The following is a 24,467-nucleotide window of genomic DNA, read 5'->3' on the forward strand; positions in this document are numbered from 1 at the left end:
ACACAGACAAAGTCACAAAGTCACAAAGAAAGTCACAAAGTCACAGACAAAGTTACAAAGTCACAGACAAATTCACAAAGACAAAGTCACAGACAAAGTCACACAAAGTCACACAGACAAAGTCACAAAGTCACAGTAGTCACAGACAAAGTCACAGACAAAGTCAAAGTCACAGACAAAGTCACAGAGTCACAGACAAAGTAGTCAACAAAGTCACAAAGTCACACACAAAGTATTCACACACAAAGTCACACACAAAAGTAGTTAGACAAAGTCACACACAAAGTCATAGACAAAATCACAAAGTCACACAGACAAAGTCACAAAGTCACACAGACAATGTCACAAAGTCACAAAGAAAGTCACAATGTCACAGACAGTCACAAAGTCACAGACAAAGTTACAAAGTCACAGACAAAGTCACAAAGACAAAGTCACACAGACAAAGTCACACAGACAAAGTCACAAAGTCACAGTAGTCACAGACAAAGTCACAGACAAAGTAGTCACAGACAAAGTCACAGACAAAGTAGTCACAGACAAAGTCACAGACAAAGTCACAAAGTCATAGACAAAGTCAGACAAAGTAGACACAGACAAAGTCAAAGACAAAGTCAGACAAGGTAGTCACAGACAAAATCACAAAGTCACAAAGTCACAGACAAAGTCACAAAGTCACACAAAGTCACAGACAAAGTCACAAAGTCAGACAAAGTCATAGACAAAGTCACAGAAAAAGTCACAGACAAAGAAGTCACAGACAAAGTCTTAGAAAAAGTCAGACAAAGTAGTCACAGACAAAGTCACAAAGTCACAGACAAAGTCACAAAGTCACAGAAAAAGTCACACAAGGTCACAAAGTCACAGAAAAAGTAGTCACAGACAAAGTCACAAAGTCACAGATAAAGTCACAAAGTCACAGACAAAGTCATAGACAAAGTCACAGACAAAGTCACAAAGTCACAGACAAAGTCACAAAGTCACAGACAAAGTCACAGACAAAGTCACAGACAAAGTCACACAAGGTCACAAAGTCACAGACAAAGTAGTCACAGACAAAGTAGTCACAGACAAAGTAGTCACAGACAAAGTCACAAAGTCACAGACAAAGTCACAAAGTCACAGACAAAGTCATAGACAAAGTTAAAGACAAAGTAATCACAGACAAAGTCACAGACAAAGTAGTCACAGACAAAGTCACACAGACAAAGTCACAGAGTCACAGACAAAGTAGTCACAGACAAAGTCACAGACAAAGTAGTCACAGACAAAGTCACACAGACAAAGTCACAAAGTCACAGACAAAGTAGTCACAGACTAAGTCACACAGACAAAGTCACAGTCACAGACAAAGTCACACAGACAAAGTCACAAAGTCACAGACAAAGTAGTCACAGACAAAGTCACAGAGTCACAGACAAAGTAGTCACAGACAAAGTCACACAGACAAAGTCACAGACAAAGTCACAGACACAAAGTCACACAGACAAAGTCACAAAGTCACAGACAAAGTCACAAAGATATATTTCAACAATATGTTCTACTAACAAGACAAGCTGTAACATAGCTTATTTTACACTCTAGTCACAATGTGGATAGTAGTAAACACTGCTTCACATGTATACTGAATCTATGCTGAACTTATACTGATTTTTACTTAAGTTGTAATGCAAGTAAAAATAACAGGGTTTCACTGAATTTAAACTTAATTGGTACTGAAACTATATTGAAGTTATATACTGAATCTATGTTGAAGATATATGGAACAAGTTACTTCATTATCAAGAGAAGAATTAAAAGGAAAGTGTGTTAGATCTGCTATGGAGTTTTTTAGGTTCTACAATTATACTGAATCTACATTTACATTATATCTACAATCAAGGGAGACAACTGGATCACTATACTGAATCTACATTAACATATCTACAAGGGAGATAACTGGATCACTATACTGAATCTACATTAACATTATATCTACAAGGGAGACAACTGGATCACTATACTGAATCTACATTAACATTATATCTATAAGGGAGACAACTGGATCACTATACTGAATCTACATTAACATATCTACAAGGGAGATAACTGGATCACTATACTGAATCTACATTAACATTATATCTACAAGGGAGACAACTGGATCACTATACTGAATCTACATTAACATTATATCTATAAGGGAGACAACTGGATCACTATACTGAATCTACATTAACATATCTACAAGGGAGATAACTGGATCACTATACTGAATCTACATTAACATTATATCTACAAGGGAGACAACTGGATCACTATACTGAATCTACATTAACATTATATCTATAAGGGAGACAACTGGATCACTATACTGAATCTACATTAACATTATATCTATAAGGGAGACAACTGGATCACTATACTTAATCTACATTAACATTATATCTACAAGGGAGACAACTGGATCACTATACTGAATCTACATTAACATTATATCTATAAGGGAGACAACTGGATCACTATACTGAATCTACATTAACATTATATCTACAAGGGGGACAACTGGATCACTATACTGAATCTACATTAACATTATATCTATAAGGGAGACAATAGATTACTATACTAAATCTACATTTACATATCTATAAGGGAGACAACTGGATCACTACACAGAATCTACATTTACATAATTTGATCACAAGGCACAAGCATAAAGCTTAAGTTAGAAGTTCTATTGAACAAAAAGTACAACTTAAACTATTCTAACAGAACTAGTTCCTTCAACACACACAGTAAGACAATACTTTTGGATCATGCAATTTGCATAGCAGTGGTTATAATTCTAAACTGAAACTAGAACAAAAACAACTTATAAAACTATTTTATCATGAAACAAATCAAATGAAGAAATGCACTAAAGCTGTTCCACAAAAAAAAATAAAAAACAGGATTTAAAATTTTCATTAGAAAATTCGTTTTGGATACCAGCCTTCATGCAAAAGCAACCCAATGATTTAAAAATAAATATACAGGTGTACATGGCTACATTAGCATGCTAGGCAGTATACTGTAGATATAGAGAGGATCTGTATACCTTTACATGACTACATTAGCATGCTAGGCAGTATACTGTAGATATAGAGAGGATCTGTATACCTTAGGTATGTTTATATCGCCGTCCCCCGATTCAACCTCCTGTGTACCATCAAATAAAACTCAGGTTAGCCAACACTTTCAATATCTCATATTGTTCATGCCTTGTAAATCTATATTAATGACTTACTACAAATGAACAAATTCTGAAATCTGCCATGATATTGTATCGAAATAAAAAATTATTAGTATTAGTAATTAAGACAATAAATGTTATGCAAAATGTATGGCAATAATTCGTTTTAATCTACTAAACTTTTTAATAATTTTGTAAACTTATCCTTTGCAACACAATTTGTTTCTATTAAATAATAGATGTAGATTCAGACTTCCTCAATGAAATAATTTGTCTCTTCATTTGTCTAGATTTCATTTCACCATAGATCTCAAGAAATGTAAAGATAAGTTTCAGCCAATAACAACATTGGCTAATAGCCTACAGATGTTTATTGGAATGGAATCTTATGTATCCCATCCTTGGAAATCCCAACTTACATCCGTGGCCGACTTTGTCCGACTTTTCTGACCACCTGTTCCCCCTTGAGCCTGCCTCACAACCTCCGTAAACAATGGTGCTCGCGGAGGACCATCACTGTCCACCAGATTTAGTTCCCTTGCTAAACTGGCCCGACTCTCATTAGCTTGTCCCTAAACCACAAAAGGAAGTACAAAATTACTATAATAAATCTTTGCTAAATGCAAAAATGTTAAGACATTAATCCAAAGACAACTGAGAACAGTATCAATCCTTTTATTTTTCTCATAGTTACACACCTCGTATGAAAATCATTTTTCACACAGTTAAGTGCGTGTGTACTTACTATTCCAGCCTCTGGATCAAAAACTGCCAACGTGAATTCTAAGTTGAAAAACTCCAAAAATTCTCTCACAAGGGCAGCTGCTGTTCTTCCTAAAAAATTGTAATTGCCATGATAAGAAATCATGTTCCTGTCAAAACCAATTTTAAATTGATTTGAATGCATCATTTTTTCATGTTTGACAGTGTTTATAAACAATGATCGTATTAATATTTTGAAGAATTCCTAAAGATTTTACATTGTCCAACAAAGAAATCTCTGTATTTTTTCCTCGACAGAAATATCACATTTAACTGAATTTTCTACGACAGCAGAGGGTTTATGAAAAATGAAAATCAACTGAAAACTGTAAAATGAGGTCACAACAAAACCAATGATATAGAAACAGGAAACTCACCTTCCTTAGTATTTAGGTACTTCTTCAGATCAGGATTAGAAAAAGGTGTTTTATTCTGGAAAAGAAAACTATATTCTAAATCACACCATAAATATGGATCTGGAGTATACACTTCTATAGGGAAAGGTATACGTACCTGGCTTGAAAACTGTCTTTTTATAAATGTGTTGGTTTTTTTCAGGAAAGGTACTATGAAAACTGTCTTTTTATAATTTATAATAATGACATATTTTCCAAGAACATTATTTGACTCTCCTTCCCGTGTTGGCATTTTATTATTAACATCATTATTGTATCATAATTCTGGGAGACTTGGATAGTGAGAAATGTCATTTAAATGGAAAAGTTGACCATGGCATAAACTCATGTGGCGATTTGGGCCAATACTGAACTGGTTTGTATATATTACCTGTACAGATTCCTGGTCTTCCAACGCCAAAAATACACTGGCTCTCAGTTGGGCCTGGAAAAAGAACAGTTCAAATAAATCTTAAGATCATCAACATTTAAAAAGCGGAAACAGTATGGTAACTTCAACTAGTTTAATTTTTTAATGTTATAGAGTATTTGTAAATTTATTTTATAAATAAAAACATTGCTGTGTACTAAAAAGAATTTTGAGTTTGGGTACTTACTCAGAGTCCCCAGGTAATATTACATATATAAGTTACTAATTCAGAGTCCCCAGGTAATATTACATATATAAGGTACTAATTCAGAGTACCCAGGTAATATTACATACATAAGGTAGTAATTCAGAGTCCCCAGGTAATATTACATATATAGGGTACTAATTCAAAGTACCCAGGTAATATTACATACATAAGGTACTAATTCAGAGTATCCAGGTAATATTACATACATAAGGTACTAATTCAGAGTACCCAGGTAATATTACATATATAAGGTACTAACGCAGAGTACCCAGGTAATATTACATACATAAGGTACTAATTCAGAGTACCCAGGTAATAGTACATACAAAAGGTACTAATTCAGAGTATCCAGGTAATATTACATACATAAGGTACTAATTCAGTGAACCCAGGTAATATTACATACATAAGGTACTAATTCAGAGTAACCAGGTAATATTACATATATAGGGTACTAATTCATCACACCCAGGTAATATTACATACATAAGGTACTAACGCAGAGTCCCCAGGTAATATTACATAATAAGGTACTAATTCAGAGTACCCAGGTAATATTACATACATAAGGTACTAATTCAGAGTACCCAGGTAATATTACATATTATATAAGGTACTAATTCAGAGTACCCTGTAGCCCGAGTTTTCTCTGGCCCTGTCACCATGTCTGGTGTAGGGCCAGAGCGCACTACTATATGAAAACGTGGAATTATCCGACACCGTTTGGTGTCGCTAAGAATTTGATGCAAAAACAATAAAATCGAGTGTGACATAACACCTACCTTACATATATGGATAAATGAGATATTTATGTACCCCAAAACACCCATTTAGTCTCATCTAGGTGTTTTATTTCGTCCGTACAGGCCCTCGCTTTACGCTAGTCAAAATTTCATACTGTTGACCCGCCATTTTGTAAGTGACAGTACGACTAACCACCCAAATCGGAACGCAATGGACCGAAAAGACCACATATCATTTATTGTGTTTTTCTTCTTACAAAGTTTAAATTATGAAAACTAAGTTGATTATTTCCCAAAAGATGTTATATTCCATTAAAAAAATCATTATTTATAAATTATAAGCGGTAAAATATATAAAAGTAAATGTTGTATTTTTTTTTCTTTTCGCTCCATCGCGCACAGATTAGGGTAATTAGGCGGACCGCGACCTACATAGTTAGCAATATGGCGTCGAGTCAAGTATGAAATTTTGACTAGCGTAAAGCGAGGGTCTATACGGACGGAATAAAACACCTATATGAGACTAAATGGGTGTTTTGGGGTACATAAATATCTCATTTATCCATATATGTAAGGTAGGTGTTATGTCACACCCGATTTTATTGTTTTTGCATCAAATTCTTAGCGACACCAAACGGTGTCGGATAATTCCACGTTTTCATATAGTAGTGCGCTCTGGCCCTACACCAGACATGGTGACAGGGCCAGAGAAAACTCGGGCTAAGTACCCTGCAGGTAATATTACATACATAAGGCTCTGTGATTAGGAAATAAGAGGATGCAGTTGGTCCAATAACATCAGACAACATAATCAGCCAACCAGCAGCCAATACATATGTATTACTATGGTGTTACAATAGCCAAACCATTTACTGATTATATCAGAGTCTAAACTAAAACAAATTTAAACATACATGAACTGGTAATTATTAGGGGGGGGGAGCACACAAGAAATCCAGAATTTCTACATACATGTATGTCTGTATCTGTATATTTTCAATTGGGCTGCTCTATAATAAGCCAATTTAATAGCGTCTTTTCATATTTCTAAATAGTCTATATCAAAATGACCTATTTATGAAATACAAACAACATAAAAATAAATAAATATATGCTGTGTGTGTGCTTTAACAATATTGACAAGATTGTGTATATATATAGAATACATTTTTAACACTTACCAATGCATGTATTGTTAGAAAGAAGCCTTGTTCAACATTTGTTATTTTACTAGAAGACTAAGAATGACAGTAACACGTCACATTACATATACATTCATGTGACATATCAACACATTTTGCAGTGACATGAAGCGTAAATGTGACATTTGGATCTCGTGTAGCTCGGACAATGATGAACATATAGATCTACATTATATCTGAATTCTTTACACATTCTTGGCAACATGCCATTACGAGGATGAATGAAAGCTTTTAAGCTTTTGTTTATTCTTTGTAATTAACATCTTTAATCAATCTGTCATTCTTTTTTCATGCATGCATAACACATTTGAGGATATATGGCAATCTTCCTCAAGCAGTGAGTGAAATGTGAGCAGATATGGGTCAAGAGCTGCCAGCAAACCGCGTGGAAGCCTGTCAGTGCATGCAACTTGCAGGCGTCTTATTATCGTAAAGCACTTGTCAGTGACGATGATGGCAAATCTTTCAAAATATGTATGCTGGTGTCGAGTGCCAATAAATAAATAAGTTTTCAACATGCTCCCTATTGGGCACTTACCCTTATTTTACCCAGAACACCATTTGTTTCCAACGTTTGAGCAACGAGGTCTCGAAGCTCAGTGTCTTCGTCTGCAGACATCTTGGTTGTTTGAAAACATTTGCCCTCTAACCCTTGTTAGAAATAATGAATATTCTTATTTAACCTTTTAATAAAAGAGATCTTATTTGAATATATCATTGAATTATGGTACAATTATAATGTACATAACTTCAAAATCGATATCACTTTGAAAATATTGCAATAACTTATTTATATTTGTTTAGAGACTATGCTACTCGTAGTGTATTGGATTTGTTCATTCAAGCCCTCGTAAAGATTTTCGGAATACACAAGTACGACCCGATATATTGTGTTGTTACTATAGTGACAGCCAATCAACGTTCACGTCTAAAAATATCAACCAATTAATTGTGACTGAGCAGGTTCCCTTTCAAAACAGCGGAAAATTCGAAGTCTTCTTGCCGTCGTCTCTTGATCAAGCAGCTGTGATATTTGAAAACGTGAGTAGAAATTGAAAATTAAGCGAATTCGTGATATTATATTAATGCTTTCTACTCAAAACAAGCCTACTTTCCATTATTGTACACGATCTTGTGATATGGTGATTTTTTTCAGATTTTTTTCATGTTTTCAACTGTTCAATATTGCATGCACAATAGATTGAAATGTAAATTGCCTAATTAGACTTTTATCTTTACTTGCAGATTCTTTTGTTGGCACTGGGTACAACGCTTGGGGTACATCAAAAGACAAAAGGAACCCAATTTAATTTGAAATACCCAAGGAGAAAAAAAACTACTGGTAGGCCTACACGATCGGCAAGCACTCGCTCCACTTCTACAAAAACTGACCACGTTCTAAAATCAGCGATTTGAAAATCATCCCAGTCAAGGCGAAGATGCCATCTAACGAAAACAGCAGTTCTCGTCTGAAGACATACAAGAACAAAGGGCGAGATGTTGATGTAAATATGGCTTTATCATATTGTTTTGTCTCGTTAATAGTCGCGTGGAATTTTACAATCAATAATTTGTGCTATACCATAGTTAACCCTGTAATGTCTTGCTATCATCTTTGTACAATTTGTTAGTTATACTCCCTCCCACCTAAAAGAACATCCTTTAGGCCTAAACAAAAAACTTTTTTCATTCAAATAAACTTAGGTAAAATAAAAAGCCATTTCTTTGTTGGGGTTTCCAATGAACGCATTTTATCATTTACATGTGGTTATCGGTTTCAAAGGGGACGTACAGTTCTACATGCCACACACAGTGTGTATGTCCATATGGTTTCAAAAACAGGTTAGAGCTAGCCAACAAGTTTTTAGATAAATGATTAGAGCCAGGGACATACATAGGGCGTACAGGGATTGGAAACTGTCTCTATCTGTTAGTAACGACAAAGGGATATTACAGCGCTGCGCGCTGAAGTGTGTACGGTACTTTTTCAATAGTAGTACAGCAACTGTTGATTGTATTGAATCGCCAACCGATAAGCTTGAAACAATGTATCGACCTTCCTGATTGGTTCTGTGCCGAAAGGGGCGGGGCGAACACGGAGTATGTACTGTACCAGGACCGTGGCTGTGTATACACACGTGTGCGATTATATATAATTACATGACTATGCAAAACAACGACAACTTTTACGTTAAGTTTTAAGCATTTAATAAAGATCTGGTACTCGTTGAACACATGGGTTGTTACACACATATATATGCCATGTTGTTATGAACAACTTATATGATACCTTCCGTGATTATACATATCCACACTGTCGGAAAAATCCAGACATGAACGAAGCAGGGAAATCCAGAGCATCTTAAATACTTGGCTTACATTTCTTTTTGAATTCGATGAATTCCATAACATCTTGAGTCACCTTTTTACTTTTCAGTGGTTTCCGTTTGACGATGGGCGCTAAAGACTTAGTCGCATAAAAAATCTTCATAATTTTGCGACATCCTGATTAGACAAACCGTCTTATCACTGATGGCTGAATATGAGAGTCCTCTGAATGAATTATACATTTTCTCGTTTTTTTCATTTTTCTGGTGAAATGCGACGTGCCTCAAGTTTGTTAGAAAGAAGCATCTTGTTCACATTGTTATTTTACTAGAAGGACTAGAATGGACAGTAGAACCGTACATTACATATAAATTCATGTGGGACATATATCAACACATTTTGCAGTCGATGAAGCGTAAATGTGACATTTGGATCTCGTGTAGCTCGGGACACCTGATGAACATATAGATCTACATTCCCTCCTCTATATCTGAATTCTTTACACATTCTTGGCAAATGCCATTACGAGGAATGATGAAAGCTTTAAGGCTTTGTTTTATTCTTTTGTATTAAACATTCTTTAATCAATCTCGTCATTCTTTTTTCATGCATGCATAACACATTTGAGGATATATGGCAATCTTCCTCAAGCAGTGAGTGAAATGTGAGCAGATATGGGTCAAGAGCTGCCAGCAAACCGCGTGGAAGCCTGTCAGTGCATGCAACTTGCAGGCGTCTTATTATCGTAAAGCACTTGTCAGTGACGATGATGGCAAATCTTTCAAAATATGTATGCTGGTGTCGAGTGCCAATAAATAAATAAGTTTTCAACATGCTCCCTATTGGGCACTTACCCTTATTTTACCCAGAACACCATTTGTTTCCAACGTTTGAGCAACGAGGTCTCGAAGCTCAGTGTCTTCGTCTGCAGACATCTTGGTTGTTTGAAAACATTTGCCCTCTAACCCTTGTTAGAAATAATGAATATTCTTATTAACCTTTTAATAAAAGAGATCTTATTTGAATATATCATTGAATTATGGTACAATTATAATGTACATAACTTCAAAATCGATATCACTTTGAAAATATTGCAATAACTTATTTATATTTGTTTAGAGACTATGCTACTCGTAGTGTATTGGATTTGTTCATTCAAGCCCTCGTAAAGATTTTCGGAATACACAAGTACGACCCGATATATTGTGTTGTTACTATAGTGACAGCCAATCAACGTTCACGTCTAAAAATATCAACCAATTAATTGTGACTGAGCAGGTTCCCTTTCAAAACAGCGGAAAATTCGAAGTCTTCTTGCCGTCGTCTCTTGATCAAGCAGCTGTGATATTTGAAAACGTGAGTAGAAATTGAAAATTAAGCGAATTCGTGATATTATATTAATGCTTTCTACTCAAAACAAGCCTACTTTCCATTATTGTACACGATCTTGTGATATGGTGATTTTTTTCAGATTTTTTTCATGTTTTCAACTGTTCAATATTGCATGCACAATAGATTGAAATGTAAATTGCCTAATTAGACTTTTATCTTTACTTGCAGATTCTTTTGTTGGCACTGGGTACAACGCTTGGGGTACATCAAAGGACAAAAGGAACCCAATTTAATTTGAAATACCCAAGGAGAAAAAAAACTACTGGTAGGCCTACACGATCGGCAAGCACTCGCTCCACTTCTACAAAAACTGACCACGTTCTAAAATCAGCGATTTGAAAATCATCCCAGTCAAGGCGAAGATGCCATCTAACGAAAACAGCAGTTCTCGTCTGAAGACATACAAGAACAAAGGGCGAGATGTTGATGTAAATATGGCTTTATCATATTGTTTTGTCTCGTTAATAGTCGCGTGGAATTTTACAATCAATAATTTGTGCTATACCATAGTTAACCCTGTAATGTCTTGCTATCATCTTTGTACAATTTGTTAGTTATACTCCCTCCCACCTAAAAGAACATCCTTTAGGCCTAAACAAAAAACTTTTTTCATTCAAATAAACTTAGGTAAAATAAAAAGCCATTTCTTTGTTGGGGTTTCCAATGAACGCATTTTATCATTTACATGTGGTTATCGGTTTCAAAGGGGACGTACAGTTCTACATGCCACACACAGTGTGTATGTCCATATGGTTTCAAAAACAGGTTAGAGCTAGCCAACAAGTTTTTAGATAAATGATTAGAGCCAGGGACATACATAGGGCGTACAGGGATTGGAAACTGTCTCTATCTGTTAGTAACGACAAAGGGATATTAACGAGTTACTATGCTACCTTATTGTGAACCACATTTCTCCAAAAAATCTCATCAAATCGTTTCAATATTTGAATCTGTAAAAAGCTGAAGATATTAGAATTTTGAATCTAATGTTTTAAGTTTTCACCAAAAGTATTAATCCTATTTTTTTCATTAATTTAATGAATCGGTTAAAAGCTAATACATGTACATTGCTCAAGTTTAATATCAAACAATTTTTTAAAAGTTTAACTTAATTTTGCATCAAATAGTAGACCTGATAAATTTATATATCCAATTTTACCTAATGTCTGCTGGTATATTAGTAGTGATATTGTGGTAGTCACGCCTTCACGACTCGTGCACAAATACAAAAGAGTGGAGTCTATAGCATGCTTGATTTTCACTTGACAGGAAATGAGGAGGAGGAGGAATGAAGTGTCTGTCGAGTTGAGAAAAGCCAAGAAAGATGACCAGTTGCTGAAGAGAAGAAATGTTGCTGTTGATGACGAACCAACCAGTCCCCTTCAGGACGCAAGTAACAAGGTATCACAACAGTTCAATGTAACCAATCTATAATCTGACACCATGCTTCGTCAAACGGCAACAAAAGTGCCTATATATTACCAACTTGTGTATAATACGCAAACTTAACTATTATATGCAAATTGGTATAGCTTTGTTACTGAAAATAGCCAAATCACTTTAATTTACTTTAAAATATGTTCGTCCAAGTCGCATTTATTTAGTCATGAAACATCATACAAATGCAAAAAAATAGATTTGAATTTTGGAAAGTACCAAAATTTAGAAATTTCCCAGTTTACTATGCGAAATAAAAAAAGTTATATAATATGGTGTTGTTGAATGCTAGGAAACCACTCTGTCGTCTGAAACTATTTTTTAGAAAGGTTACCACCCTCTGACCATTGTTTATTTCTAGACTTTAATCTTGTCACAAAGATCTAGTTTTCTACCCATTTCTTGGAATTTTAAACTTGGGAGGAATGAGTTGAACATCATTTATGTTCCTCAAATATTTAGAAAATTAAACAGTAATGAAATGTGTTCTTCATATAGCATACTACCTAAACAGTGTAAAGAGATGCAAATCTTTGGCGTTTGAAGGGCGGTAATCTTGGTAATTTATTTTGTCATGTTAATTTAATCTAATTTATAGCAGACACCTTTTAAAGTCTTAAATTATCAAATGAAAGGCCTTGATTAAAAGAAACTTCTTTTTTTTTCAGACTAATGCAGTAAGCCTGACATTGGTTGAAATTGTCAGTGGTATCAACGGAAACGAACCACTTCAACAGATGCAGTGTACGCAGGCTGCTCGAAAACTGCTGTCCAAAGAGAGGAACCCGCCTATTGATGACATCATCAAAACTGGTGTGATTCCCAGAATGGTGGAATATCTTTCCCATAGTGACAGGTACACGATGGAAATAGATCATATCAAAAAAACTTTTTCCAGTTTTCATCTTTTTCAATCAATACTTGGGCCCAGTTGTTCAAACAATGATTAGGCTAATCACAGTTAAACAACAATTTTAAAATCCTGATAAAATCTTTTCTGGTAAAACTAACTTGACCAAGTTTTACGAAAACTCTAGCACTCTTCAGTCTTCCTACCTGGCTGTTTTAAGAAATATACACACACAGGTTTTCAAGTAAAGGAGAAATTAGATATTCACTAATAAGATATCAATGCATCGACCAATCAGATTTGTACACGTCATTCATACGAAAGTTTTTGAATAAATTAACCTAGAAAGTGTGAGTCATGAGTGTAGAAAAGTGACAACAACGAGGCGTGATGGCGTCTGGCTACGATTTTGCGCGACATTTTTGACGACGATGATGATAATTTAGAGTTTGATGGCTTTGGACCTGAAGACATTGAGTCAGATATTGATCTTAACGATGTTCTAAATGAACTGTCAACAGATGCCAACTAGTTGTACTGCAATCATTAGGTAATGTTGACAGATTTTTCGCCGATCACCGTAAATGATTTTGTTAGGAAAACGGGGCCAGTACTTCCAGAAAATTTTGATGTTGATACTGCAAGTCCCATTGATTATTTCTACCTTTTCTTCAATGAGAATCAGTTTTCCGCCATAGCTCAACACACTAATAACTACGCTCGCTGGCATTTGAAAAACGAAGGTAGATTTGACCCAAAATTGTCGGATACACATTCCTTCGTCGCGACATCGGATATAGGCTTCAGCCTGAACTGTTGAAATATTCTTGTGAAAACTTTGAAAATTCAGTTTGTTTCATTTGGGAGTTAATGTTGAACCATTTCATGTACAGGAATTCAATGAATTATAAATTACATTGTCAAAATATTTTGAAAATTTGTCTGTTCTGTTTGTATACAGCTGATTTCGTGGTTATGTGTTGTTGATTTTATAAAGAAAATAGCACAGAATTAAAATTTAAGAAATTATGAACATAATTGTAACTTACTAAAAATGTCTAAAACAACTATTTCACTTTCAAAATTAGGTTTAGAAAAATTAATCAAAACGAAGCTTAATTTCTCAAAAACTGCCATTGAGATGGTGTATGTACATTTCAGTCAGCGCAATAATGTTGCATTGCAACAATGTATCTTTGCACTTATAACCTGCATGTGGCAAAGGGTTAAGCTAATCACCATTTGAACAACTGGGCCCTGTTCGGTTAACCAGGACATGTTAAGAGAGGGTATGTTTTCCGTTGTCAATCAGGGTATTGTTTCACAAAGCTTCGCAACTTACGAATTTTGCGTAAGTCAGATTTATGAATTACTAAGCGTTTCACAAAAGTTTCGTAACTTACGAATGTTCGTAAGGAGCGATATACAATTTTCACTTCAAAAGTGTCGTCTTTTTTTACCTTCAATTTAGAGAGTGGAATTTTTTACCGGGAAAATGTACGATTTTAACGCAAGATACGAAAATGTTGCAAACACCTTTGTTAAAAGCACTTACGAACTTTGTAACTTAAATATTAAATATTTACGAACGTTCGCAAGTTACGAAGCTTTGTGAAATGATACCCAGTTCTACAAAAGCTACATATTAACAAAACATTATCATCTCGATTTTATAGACCAGACCTGCAATTTGAGGCTGCTTGGGCACTTACAAACATCGCATCGGGTACCAGTGATCAAACCAAGGCCGTGGTGAAGGCGGGCGCTGTGCCTCCATTTGTCAAACTGCTGTCCTCGCCACATCACAATGTTTGTGAGCAGGCTGTGTGGGCTCTCGGAAATATTGCAGGTAATTCTAATCAGTGTGACCAGAACTTTCCCAAGTCGCAAATGTTACAATCGGATAAAGAAACAGAACAAAAATTGATTGGAATATGTTGCTGACTTACTAAAGAATTCAACGTACATCCAAACCGGTGTCCAAAACTTGTTAAAAATACAAATAACCTTAGCAGTGCAGCATGTATAGATGTGACCTATCGCCTTAAGTCTGTTGTCCCTCCGTAAACAAGATACATTTTGTGTTTTTCATAAACCCCTGTACCAATTTCTATGAAATTTTGCAGAAACTTTCCTTGAGCAAAAGGTCAACCAAAATTGTGAATATGGTTCCCATCCCCATCCCCCAGGGCAAAAAGCTGTCAAATTGACCCAAATTTCAAAAATCATTGTAAACTTCATAGGTGGAAGGTCTTCTTTTTTTTTTTTTTTTTTTAAAGGCGCTTTAAAAAAAATGTAATTTGGTGACCCTGGGGTGTCGTGTTTCCCCCTCGACAGGGGGTCCAATTTACTGTAGTTTATAAGGAAATCACATGTTTGACTAGCATTTGTTCACTAATTCTGATTGGTAAAATTATCAGCATGGGATGACCATTTGATAGTATGCACACATTGGGCCTCAGGGGCCAATGGGCAGGGTCAAATTGACTGAGTATATTAGAACTCTGTACCCAGGTGACAATTAGGCCCATGGGCCTCTTGTTTAAGAGAATCTATGTAGTATATTTAATACACAATTGTACAGGTGTTCGCCTAAAAAGGAAATTATATCTGTTTAAATATCATACAGGGCTCAAAATAGATATTTTTACCAGGTGGCCTATTTGACAACCTAGTCATAAAATCTAAAAGTTAGTCGCCGGCCTAGTTGTCATAAATTTGAAGGAGAAAAAATAGCATTGACTGCAACCTTTGAAAGATTAACCAAATCGCAAATTTACACAAATTTTTTAATGACTGTTCAGGCACTTTATAGGTCAATAACTGGTCGCCAATGGTGAATTTAAGGCACCATGGCAACTTTGAGCCCTGTCATAGCATGGCTGTCATATTTGCTAGGAAAAAAGATGCTTTAATAGTTTGTTTTAATTTTAGGTGATGGCCCTGACTTGAGAGACTATGTGACAGAGTCTGGCATCATTGAACCTTTACTCCGGCTCATCAAACCAGAAACGCCCGTGAGTGTTATACAAACAAAGGAATTTAAGATGATATTCAACTTGGTAACATTGAAATGTATAACAGTTTATTTACTAGGGGTGTCTTTACCGTTGTATTTCTAATTATAGATAAGTTCAGGACTTTTTTGGGGCCGAATTTTGGCCCCATTCCCCACAGCAAAATAGGATATTTTTCCCAATCCCACCAGTTAAAATTCCCAATTGAATGATCTATAAAAATTATGTCTTTAAAAATCCTGATGGTGCCGTCCTGTCCCGTCTTCGTTTTATTGGTTATTCTGGCCTGATAAAGGGAGATAATGCTCTAGAGTCTAAATAAATATAGCATAGATCCATATTTGTGTCTACTTGTTATTTTTACCATTATATCAATTTTCCCCAATTTACCTGTTGCTGCACATTTTTTCCCAAAGTAGTGAAAAAAAAGTCCTGAAGTTTGATATGAATCTATACTAGATGTTTGCTGTGATGCGAAAAAAATTTCAATAGTTTGTTTCTACCGTCTAGTTAACTTATAACCTTTCATGGCCTACAGGCGGGGATTCCTGAGGAACGTCACATGGACATTGTCCAACCTCTGTAGAAACAAGAACCCACCTCCCAAGTTCAAGGTTGTGCGTCAATTCCTGCCCACATTGGCCAGACTTCTACAACACAATGACAGAGAGGTTCTGACCGACACGTGCTGGGCACTGTCGTACCTCACGGACGGAACCAACGATAAAATCCAGGAGGTTGTAGATAGTGGTAAGTAATTTTCAAACACTGGAAGGCCAAACATTTTCCATACATCAGATTTTGATCCGAGATGCGATTTCAAAGCTACCCAGTTGTTCGCCATGATGTTTGGTTTGTTGTGAACAAGTCTTTGTCAAACGCTTTGATTGGCCTACTGCAACCGGCCTCAACCAATCATTTACTGCTTTCACTTTCAGAGTAGCGCTCCGGTTTCCCGGAAATCGATAACACTTTCGTTTTTGACAAATGTCTTTTAATTTGAATTAAAGTCTTTCCGAAGAAAATGCATTTATGTATTAAACAAATTAACAACAAGAGCATGACACAGTATCGATACAGGTACCGTAAAATTGCATTTGCAGGGCCCGGGAAAAGCACTCGTCCGCTTGTCCTGACGAGTAGATTTCCCCGACGGACGAGTGGTTTTAATTATCAACCAGTCTGTCGGACGAGTAGAATTTCTGTTATTTCAGTATTCGTTAATAAAATTGCTTAAAATTTGATGCATTGTTAGTTATGTATTCTTTTTTGTGCCATTATTACGAAAAATAGTAAAATTTCTGCATGATAGCAGGTAAGTAGGACTATCTACGTCTGTAAATCGGAAGTCATGTACGATGACCGATAACCTCCTAGTGTTCCGGGTGACATGTTAGTATAATGGGTGTTGTCCGAGGATGTCTGCATAAAAATGGCTTAACGAAAATTGGATGGTTATTTTTATTGTCAGTCAACCTGAAAAACAGGATGGCAGTTTAATGTGTTGACACGACTGATTCAAATGAAAACGGTAACCCTTTCTGATTTCTGACAAATAACTGATTAAGTCACAGCTATATTTTATACTGGTTCATCGAAAACTTTCTCACAATTTCTCGCGTAATGTGACCTATTTCCCTATGTTTACATTCGCTACATTCCTGTATTAATTGAATCCTCGGTCTTTCTATCGATGGATTAAAACTTTACTAACGTAATGAACATTATAAGATCGAGCGTAAATGTATTTAATACAATTGGTACAACAGCCATGTGAAAAATGAGAATGTTGTATAGCAGATAATTCTGAAATTTTCTGGACAAGTGAATTCTTTGTTTGGACGAGTACTTTTATTCAGGCAACTCGTCCGATGGACGAGTGCTTTTGAAAGTTTTTCCTGGGCCCTGATTTGGATCGATATTGGTATTTGTAGTGAGAGTGATCGCGATCCATCGGTGCACCGGTGTATCGTCCCGGCCCTAGGATGTATCACAATGCCAGATTGTTGATTCTCCATCGCTAGTCATCTTGTTGTTTAAATGGATGCACATAGATATGGGATCTGATAGATAGATGTATCTATCGAGTCAAAATCAAATGTACTTGGAACATTTAACTTTCAGAATGATTTAAAAAATAAATGCAATTCAGGCAAAAATGTTGATGTATCGGAGCTAAAAGTAAAATGGTAACGTTGTATTAATGTAGTTTGACTATCATGGTTCAAACACAGAACCTCTCGATTTTCCACAAGTAAGTAGAAGAAAAATTCTTTCTAGAATTGACCATTATTTTTCCAAGGTAATTCATGTTGTTGTTTTATTCCAGGTGTAGTACCAAGACTTGTAGAGTTGCTGGGAAGCTCTGAAGTATCGGTGATAACCCCCGCGCTCCGAGCCGTAGGTAACATTGTGACTGGCGATGACTCCCAAACACAGAATGTGATCGACCAAGGGGCTCTGAAGGCTTTTAAAGGTCTTCTTACCCATAACAAGGTCAACATCCAAAAAGAGGCTGCTTGGACAATATCCAACATCACAGCCGGTAACACACAGCAAATCCAGTGTGTCATCAACGAGGAGCTCCTACCTTACACTCTGGAAATACTAATTAAGGTATGTTTGCCTAGAAGGGGGTTAAACATTGATGAATGAATTAATGGAAATACTAATTAAGGTATGTATACTTAGAAGGGGGTTAAACATTGATGAATGAATTAATGGAAATACTAATTAAGGTATGTTTACCTAGAAGGGGGTTAAACATTGATGAATGAATTAGCCTGTTCTATTGCAGGGGCTAATCTAGGATTTAGGGAGTACTACCCATTATGAAATTTAGGGGAAATGAAGGGGCTGCAGTGTCTTGAATAATTTATTAATTTTTAACATTTGACAGAGCTCTATTATTTGCCATAATTTTTGCATATTTCATCAACATTTGGGGGATTTCCCCTGTTTTGAAGAATTTTCCCGTTTTATGGCATTTTTTCTTGATGGGGAATTCGTTTTTATTCAAAGGGGAAAACGCCATCAGTGGGGAATACTACTTCATTTCAGTAGTGAAATGGTCTAGATAAACCTCTCTGTAGTGAAATGGTCTAGATAAACCAATCGGTAGTGAAATGGTCTAGATAAACCCCTCAGTAGTGAAATGGTCTAGATAAACCCCTCGGTAGTGAAATGGTCTAGGTAAACCTCTCGGTAGTGAAATGGTCTAGATAAACCCCTCATAGTGAAAGGTTAACCTCTCGGTAGTGAAATGGTCTAGATAAACCTCTCGGTAGTGAAATGGTCTAGATAAACCTCTCGGTAGTGAAATGGTCTAGATAAACCTCTCGGTAGTGAAATGGTCTAGATAAACCTCTGTATTGTGAAATACAACCCTGTAATAAATGTTGCAAAATGCGTCCAATAACCCTATTGTCTCCTCCTGAATAACGGTGCACAGTTCATCTTGGTTGTCAGAATTGGAGAAAAGAAGAAGAAAAATAAACTGATAAAATGTTCCGACAAGTAAAACACTATGGGACCCATTACCGAGGTAATGTCAACTTAACTCTAATCTTATTTGTTGCTGTTTTTCAGGGTGACTACAAGAGCCAGAAAGAGGCTGTGTGGGCAATCACCAATTTGACGTCGGGAGGCACGGTGGAACAGATAGCGTACTTGGTACAGCTCGGAGCCATTAAACCTCTCTGTGACCTTTTGACGGTGAAAGAAGCCAAGGTCATCCTGGTTATTCTCGATGCTATTGGCAACATTCTAATGGTAAGATAGTGTTTTTTCTAGTATAAGACGTTATTTCAGGGTATACATCGCCTTTAACATCATTAGGTATGTGGCCTTGAATCCTGGCTTATGTTCTTTGAAAGTCCTGGAATATGCAATTAAATATTTCATATTACATCAGAATAAAGAGCAACTCGTAAGATAATCTACAATCTTACAAATTGAATGCATTTTTTTGTGTGATGGATGAATTCTAGTCATGAAGACATTCGTGTGACAACTTTGACCTCTCTGCTTCAGGCTGCGGAGAAGATCGGCCAGCAGGAAGTTGTGTGTGTTATGATTGAAGAGTCTGGTGGCCTAGACAAGATCGAAAATCTCCAGAACCATGAAAACGAGCAGGTTTACAAGGCAGCGCTGGAACTCATAGAGAAATACTTCGCTGACGAGGTTAGCATTAACATCTTTGAACACCAAACCTCATTAGTGTTGAGTAGTTGGTAATTTAGCTTAAAAAAAAGTAAAAACTGTTATAAGTTTGAAAAACTTTATTTGGATATTACTGATAGTTTTATTATTTCAAATAAATGTTTAAGCATTTAAGTCAATTTTTTAGCTCACCTGGACCGAAGGTCCGGTGAGCTTATGTCATGGCGCAGCGTCCGTCGTCCGTCAACATTTCCTTCAAATCGCTACTAGTCAAAAAGTTCTTATTGGATTTTGACCACATTTGGCCAGAAACATCCTTGGCAGAAGGGGAACAGATTTTGCATAAATGGTGACTCTGACCCTCAAGGGGCCAAAGGGGCGGGACCCAATAGGGGAAATAGAGGTAATTCCTTTAAATCGCTACTAGTCATAAAGTTATGAATGGATTTGAACCCAATTTGGTCAGAAACATCCTTGGGGGAAGGGGAACAGATTTTGCATAAATGGTAGCTCTGACCCCGGAGGGGCCAAAGGGGCGGGGCCCAATAGGGGAAATAGAGGTAATTCCTTTGAATCGCTACTAGTCATAAAGTTATGAATGGATTTGAACCCAATTTGGTCAGAAACATCCTTGGGGGACGGGGAACAGATTTTGCATAAATGGTGACTCTGACCCCCGAGGGGCCAAAGGGGCGGGGCCCAATAGGTGAAATAGATGTAATTCCATTGAATCGCTACTAGTCATAAAGTGATGAATGCATGTTCTAAAAGCAATTTTTGAGGTCTTTCAGACCTTAGAGAGTCTGGACTTCATTAATCTTTAAAGCAGTTCGGATTACCACACTATAACCATATATAGCATTGTTAGAGATTTACAAATAAAACAAATTGAATATGAACATTATTTTGACATTTGGCCTAATCCAACCAGGTGAGCGATGCAGGCCCCATGGGCCTCTTGTTTTAGTTTCATCAGGGTATGAAAAAAAATTTGTCTGCATACTGTATGAATCTGCTACGCGGATTCTGAAGTTTGTAAATAAAAAAAACCAATCAGAAAACCGCATTCTACGTACAAACAATGGAAAAACAAGTTTCATGCTATTCATTGTCGGAGTACTGTATAGAGCTGTCAACACTAGTACTGTCAATGAGTAACTTGCTGTCAACACTAGTACTGTCAATTAGTAACTTGCTGTCAACACTAGTACTGTCAATTAGTAACTTGCTATCAACACTAGTACTGTCAATAAGTAACTTGCTGTCAACACTAGTACCGTCAATAAGTAACTTGCTGTCAACACTAGTACTGTCAATAAGTAACTTGCTGTCAACACTAGTACCGTCAATAAGTAACTTGCTGTCAACACTCGTACTGTCAATAAGTAACTTGCTGTCAACACTAGTACTGTCAATAAGTAACTTGCTGTCAACACTAGTACCGTCAATAAGTAACTTGCTGTCAACACTAGTACCGTCAATAAGTAACTTGCTGTCAACACTCGTACTGTCAATAAGTAACTTTGTTATCAACACTAGTACTGTCAATAAGTAACTTGCTGTCAACACTAGTACTGTCAATAAGTAACTTGCTATCAACACTAGTACCGTCAATAAGTAACTTGCTATCAACACTCGTACCGTCAATAAGTAACTTGCTGTCAACACTAGTACTGTCAATAAGTAACTTGCTATCAACACTAGTACTGTCAATAAATAACTTGCTATCAACACTAGTACTGTCAATAAGTAACTTTATCAACACTAGTACTGTCAATAAGTAACTTTATCAACACTCGTACTGTCAATAAGTAACTTTATCAACACTAGTACCGTCAATAAGTAACTTGCTGTCAACACTAGTACCGTCAATAAGTAACTTTATCAACACTCGTACTGTCAATAAGTAACTTTATCAACACTAGTACCGTCAATAAGTAACTTGCTGTCAACACTAGTACTGTCAATAAGTAACTTGCTGACAACACTAGTACCGTCAATAAGTAACTTGCTGTCAACACTCGTACCGTCAATAAGTAACATTGTTGTCAACACTAGTACCGTCAATAAATAACTTTTTTATGTCTGAATCAGGGAGAGGACCAGAGTTTGGCCCCGGCCAGCACAGACGGCAATGCCTACCAGTTCAACGCGGCCACAGCCATCCCACAACAGGGTTTCTCTTTCTGACTTCTATCTCTGGAGGGCACGCCCATGTTGGAACAACAGTACTGGGGGCTGGAAGACATCTTCATTCCAGGACGAGGCTCTGCAAGAGCGGTAAATTTGGCCCCTATTGGTGACAGACAGCGAACAGCAATCATGTGATAATTTATATGAAGTACTTTTCTTAGACAATAACCTGCTCATTTATGAGTTGACAGTGAGAAATGTGACGTTTGTAATTAAGTGTCCATCTGTGATGTGCTAAAACAGATATATCAATGTGTAAATTTTTACCGTGATGTTGACCTCCTTGACCCTTGGTGGATTTTGATTGTGACAGCAATTTTAATTGACCATGTAATGTTTGATTACACTGGTCAGTTTGACCATGTAATATTTGATTATTACACTGGTCAGTTTGACCATGTAATGTTTGATTACCGTACACTGGTCAGTTTGACCATGTTATGTTTGATTACATTGGTCAGTTAGTGTTGAACCCCCAGGCTGCCAATAACATCAATATGTCCCTTGTTATGTCTGTGATGAAAATGGAACTACATGTATTGTCAAATTGTATCTAGACAGATTTTTGTGAAAGTCATGTATAATTTTTCAACTATTTACTGTTTTAGGTGAAAAACTTCAATGTTTGTTCCCATTTTCCCAATCAAAATTTCGTAAATGTGAAGTTTGTTGAAATCTGTTAGTGCTCCAATACCACTATTTTACAAATGCATAATAACAAAATTATTATAAACACTCAAGTGCTTTAATAGAATATCTTTGTGTGTATATATATATATATGTATATATTCTTTAAAAGGAGGCAAACTTTCCAGGAAATATCCTTTGTAAACACTGAAAATTTCAATATTTTCTTATTTTTAAATTCAACCTTTAGGTTAAGGAAAATGTTTGTAAGAGTGTATGTCGTGTGGTCACCATTCTAGTGGAACATGGTTAACTTTCCCCACAAACTATTTATGATAATACCATTGTTACAGAGGCATCATCAGATTAGCTTGATGTGGCCTTACTCGAGTTACTTCGTCTGTATGGCTGGTAACATTTATTTGTAATGCTATTATACGATCATTTCATGTCTTTTTGAAATATTTTTGATGACAGTTTTTATTGTAGTCTTTCTAACTTTCTACTTCTCTCTCTCTCTCTCTTTCCCATCTGTATTTTACTGTGTTTACAGAGAACTGTTTACATTTTACACCATGTCATAAGTCGGTACCTGTACACGGGTCACTGGCCGTAGTGTTCTAAAATAAACACTCAAACTCGTTCATTGTGTCTGTTGATTTTTAGCTGGTCTCTTTGAAGAAGAGGGAAGGCTTCTGTTGTCACTCCGGCGTCGGCGTTGGGTTTTCAAGTGTTAAGTTTTTGGTGCAAGTGTTGAAAGGCATATATAGTGATTTATGGTAAACTATCCCTTGCCATACTCAAACTAAAAGAGGTCTTGGGGAAGAAAACGGATTTTTTGGACATATTTCTGCGTTTAGTTTTTTGTGCTAGAGTTGAAAGGTATTAATACATCACTTTATAATTGGTAAAAGAATCGCTCTTTTAAACTATAAGAATTTTTTTTTTTTTTAACCTGATTTTTTAAATTTAACACATCATTTTATAATTGTACTAGGGTGCTGATATTTGGCAAAAGAGTCCCTCTTGGGGGGGTTTAAAACTAAAAAAATTATTTTATTTTTTAAATCTGATTTTTCAAATTTAACGCATCATTTTATAATATTGTACTAAGTGTTGGTATTTGGTAAAAGAGTCCCTCTAGAGTTACACTCCTTCTCGGGAGTGAAACTGAAAAAAAATGTGAAAATGCTCACATTAGACAATTGATACTGTTCCACATTTTTCAAGGGAGACAACTCTAATTAGGATAAGTTTTTATCAAAAATTAAAAGAAATGGGTCTAAAAAAGATTGTCTCCCGAATGTTTGTCAATAAATAATTTACATATATATATGTCAAGTAGTAATAATGACAGTACAGACAAGTAAATTGTCGAATTTTGGAGGCAATCTGCCCCTTTATCAAGACACGGGTAAATTACAAACGATCACATATAGACATAGAACATGGAACAGTTACACAAATATAGTAGGTATAAACAACAAAAAATATCGTAATGTAAAAAC

General features: G+C 36.0%; 2 protein-coding genes across 5 annotated transcripts in view; one reads left to right on the forward strand and one right to left on the reverse strand.

The window, feature by feature from the left end:
- The window catches only part of LOC117326784 (FGFR1 oncogene partner-like), a 49,283-nt gene extending 39,062 nt beyond the window's left edge, over positions 1–10,221 (reverse strand). For 2 of the 4 annotated variants that reach the window (XM_033883508.1, XM_033883505.1), the window contains exons 1-6: positions 7,493–7,582; positions 4,763–4,816; positions 4,354–4,408; positions 3,960–4,048; positions 3,634–3,786; positions 3,142–3,180 (exon numbers count right to left, since the gene is read on the reverse strand). In XM_033883508.1, coding sequence (XP_033739399.1) covers positions 3,142–3,180; positions 3,634–3,786; positions 3,960–4,048; positions 4,354–4,408; positions 4,763–4,816; positions 7,493–7,573 — 471 coding nt within the window. In that variant the 5' untranslated portion in view covers positions 7,574–7,582. Of the gene's footprint in view, positions 1–3,141; positions 3,181–3,633; positions 3,787–3,959; positions 4,049–4,353; positions 4,409–4,762; positions 4,817–7,492; positions 7,583–10,136 lie in introns of those variants that run through there. The other 2 variants (XM_033883506.1, XM_033883507.1) reach the window with 2 other exon arrangements.
- Positions 10,222–10,532: 311 nt separating this feature from the next.
- Positions 10,533–23,602, forward strand: LOC117326786 (importin subunit alpha-1-like). The gene is made up of 11 exons (XM_033883509.1): positions 10,533–10,638; positions 10,843–11,102; positions 11,944–12,075; positions 12,780–12,967; positions 14,638–14,810; positions 15,896–15,979; positions 16,519–16,728; positions 18,308–18,594; positions 19,567–19,749; positions 20,011–20,160; positions 22,234–23,602. The coding sequence occupies exons 2-11, from the start codon at positions 11,037–11,039 to the stop codon at positions 22,327–22,329; spliced, it is 1,569 nt and encodes a 522-aa protein (XP_033739400.1). The 5' UTR covers positions 10,533–10,638; positions 10,843–11,036; the 3' UTR covers positions 22,330–23,602.
- Positions 23,603–24,467: the final 865 nt, after the last annotated feature.

The sequence above is a fragment of the Pecten maximus genome, chromosome 5 (genome assembly GCF_902652985.1).
Source record: "Pecten maximus chromosome 5, xPecMax1.1, whole genome shotgun sequence".
NCBI classification, from domain to species: Eukaryota; Metazoa; Mollusca; class Bivalvia; order Pectinida; family Pectinidae; genus Pecten; species Pecten maximus.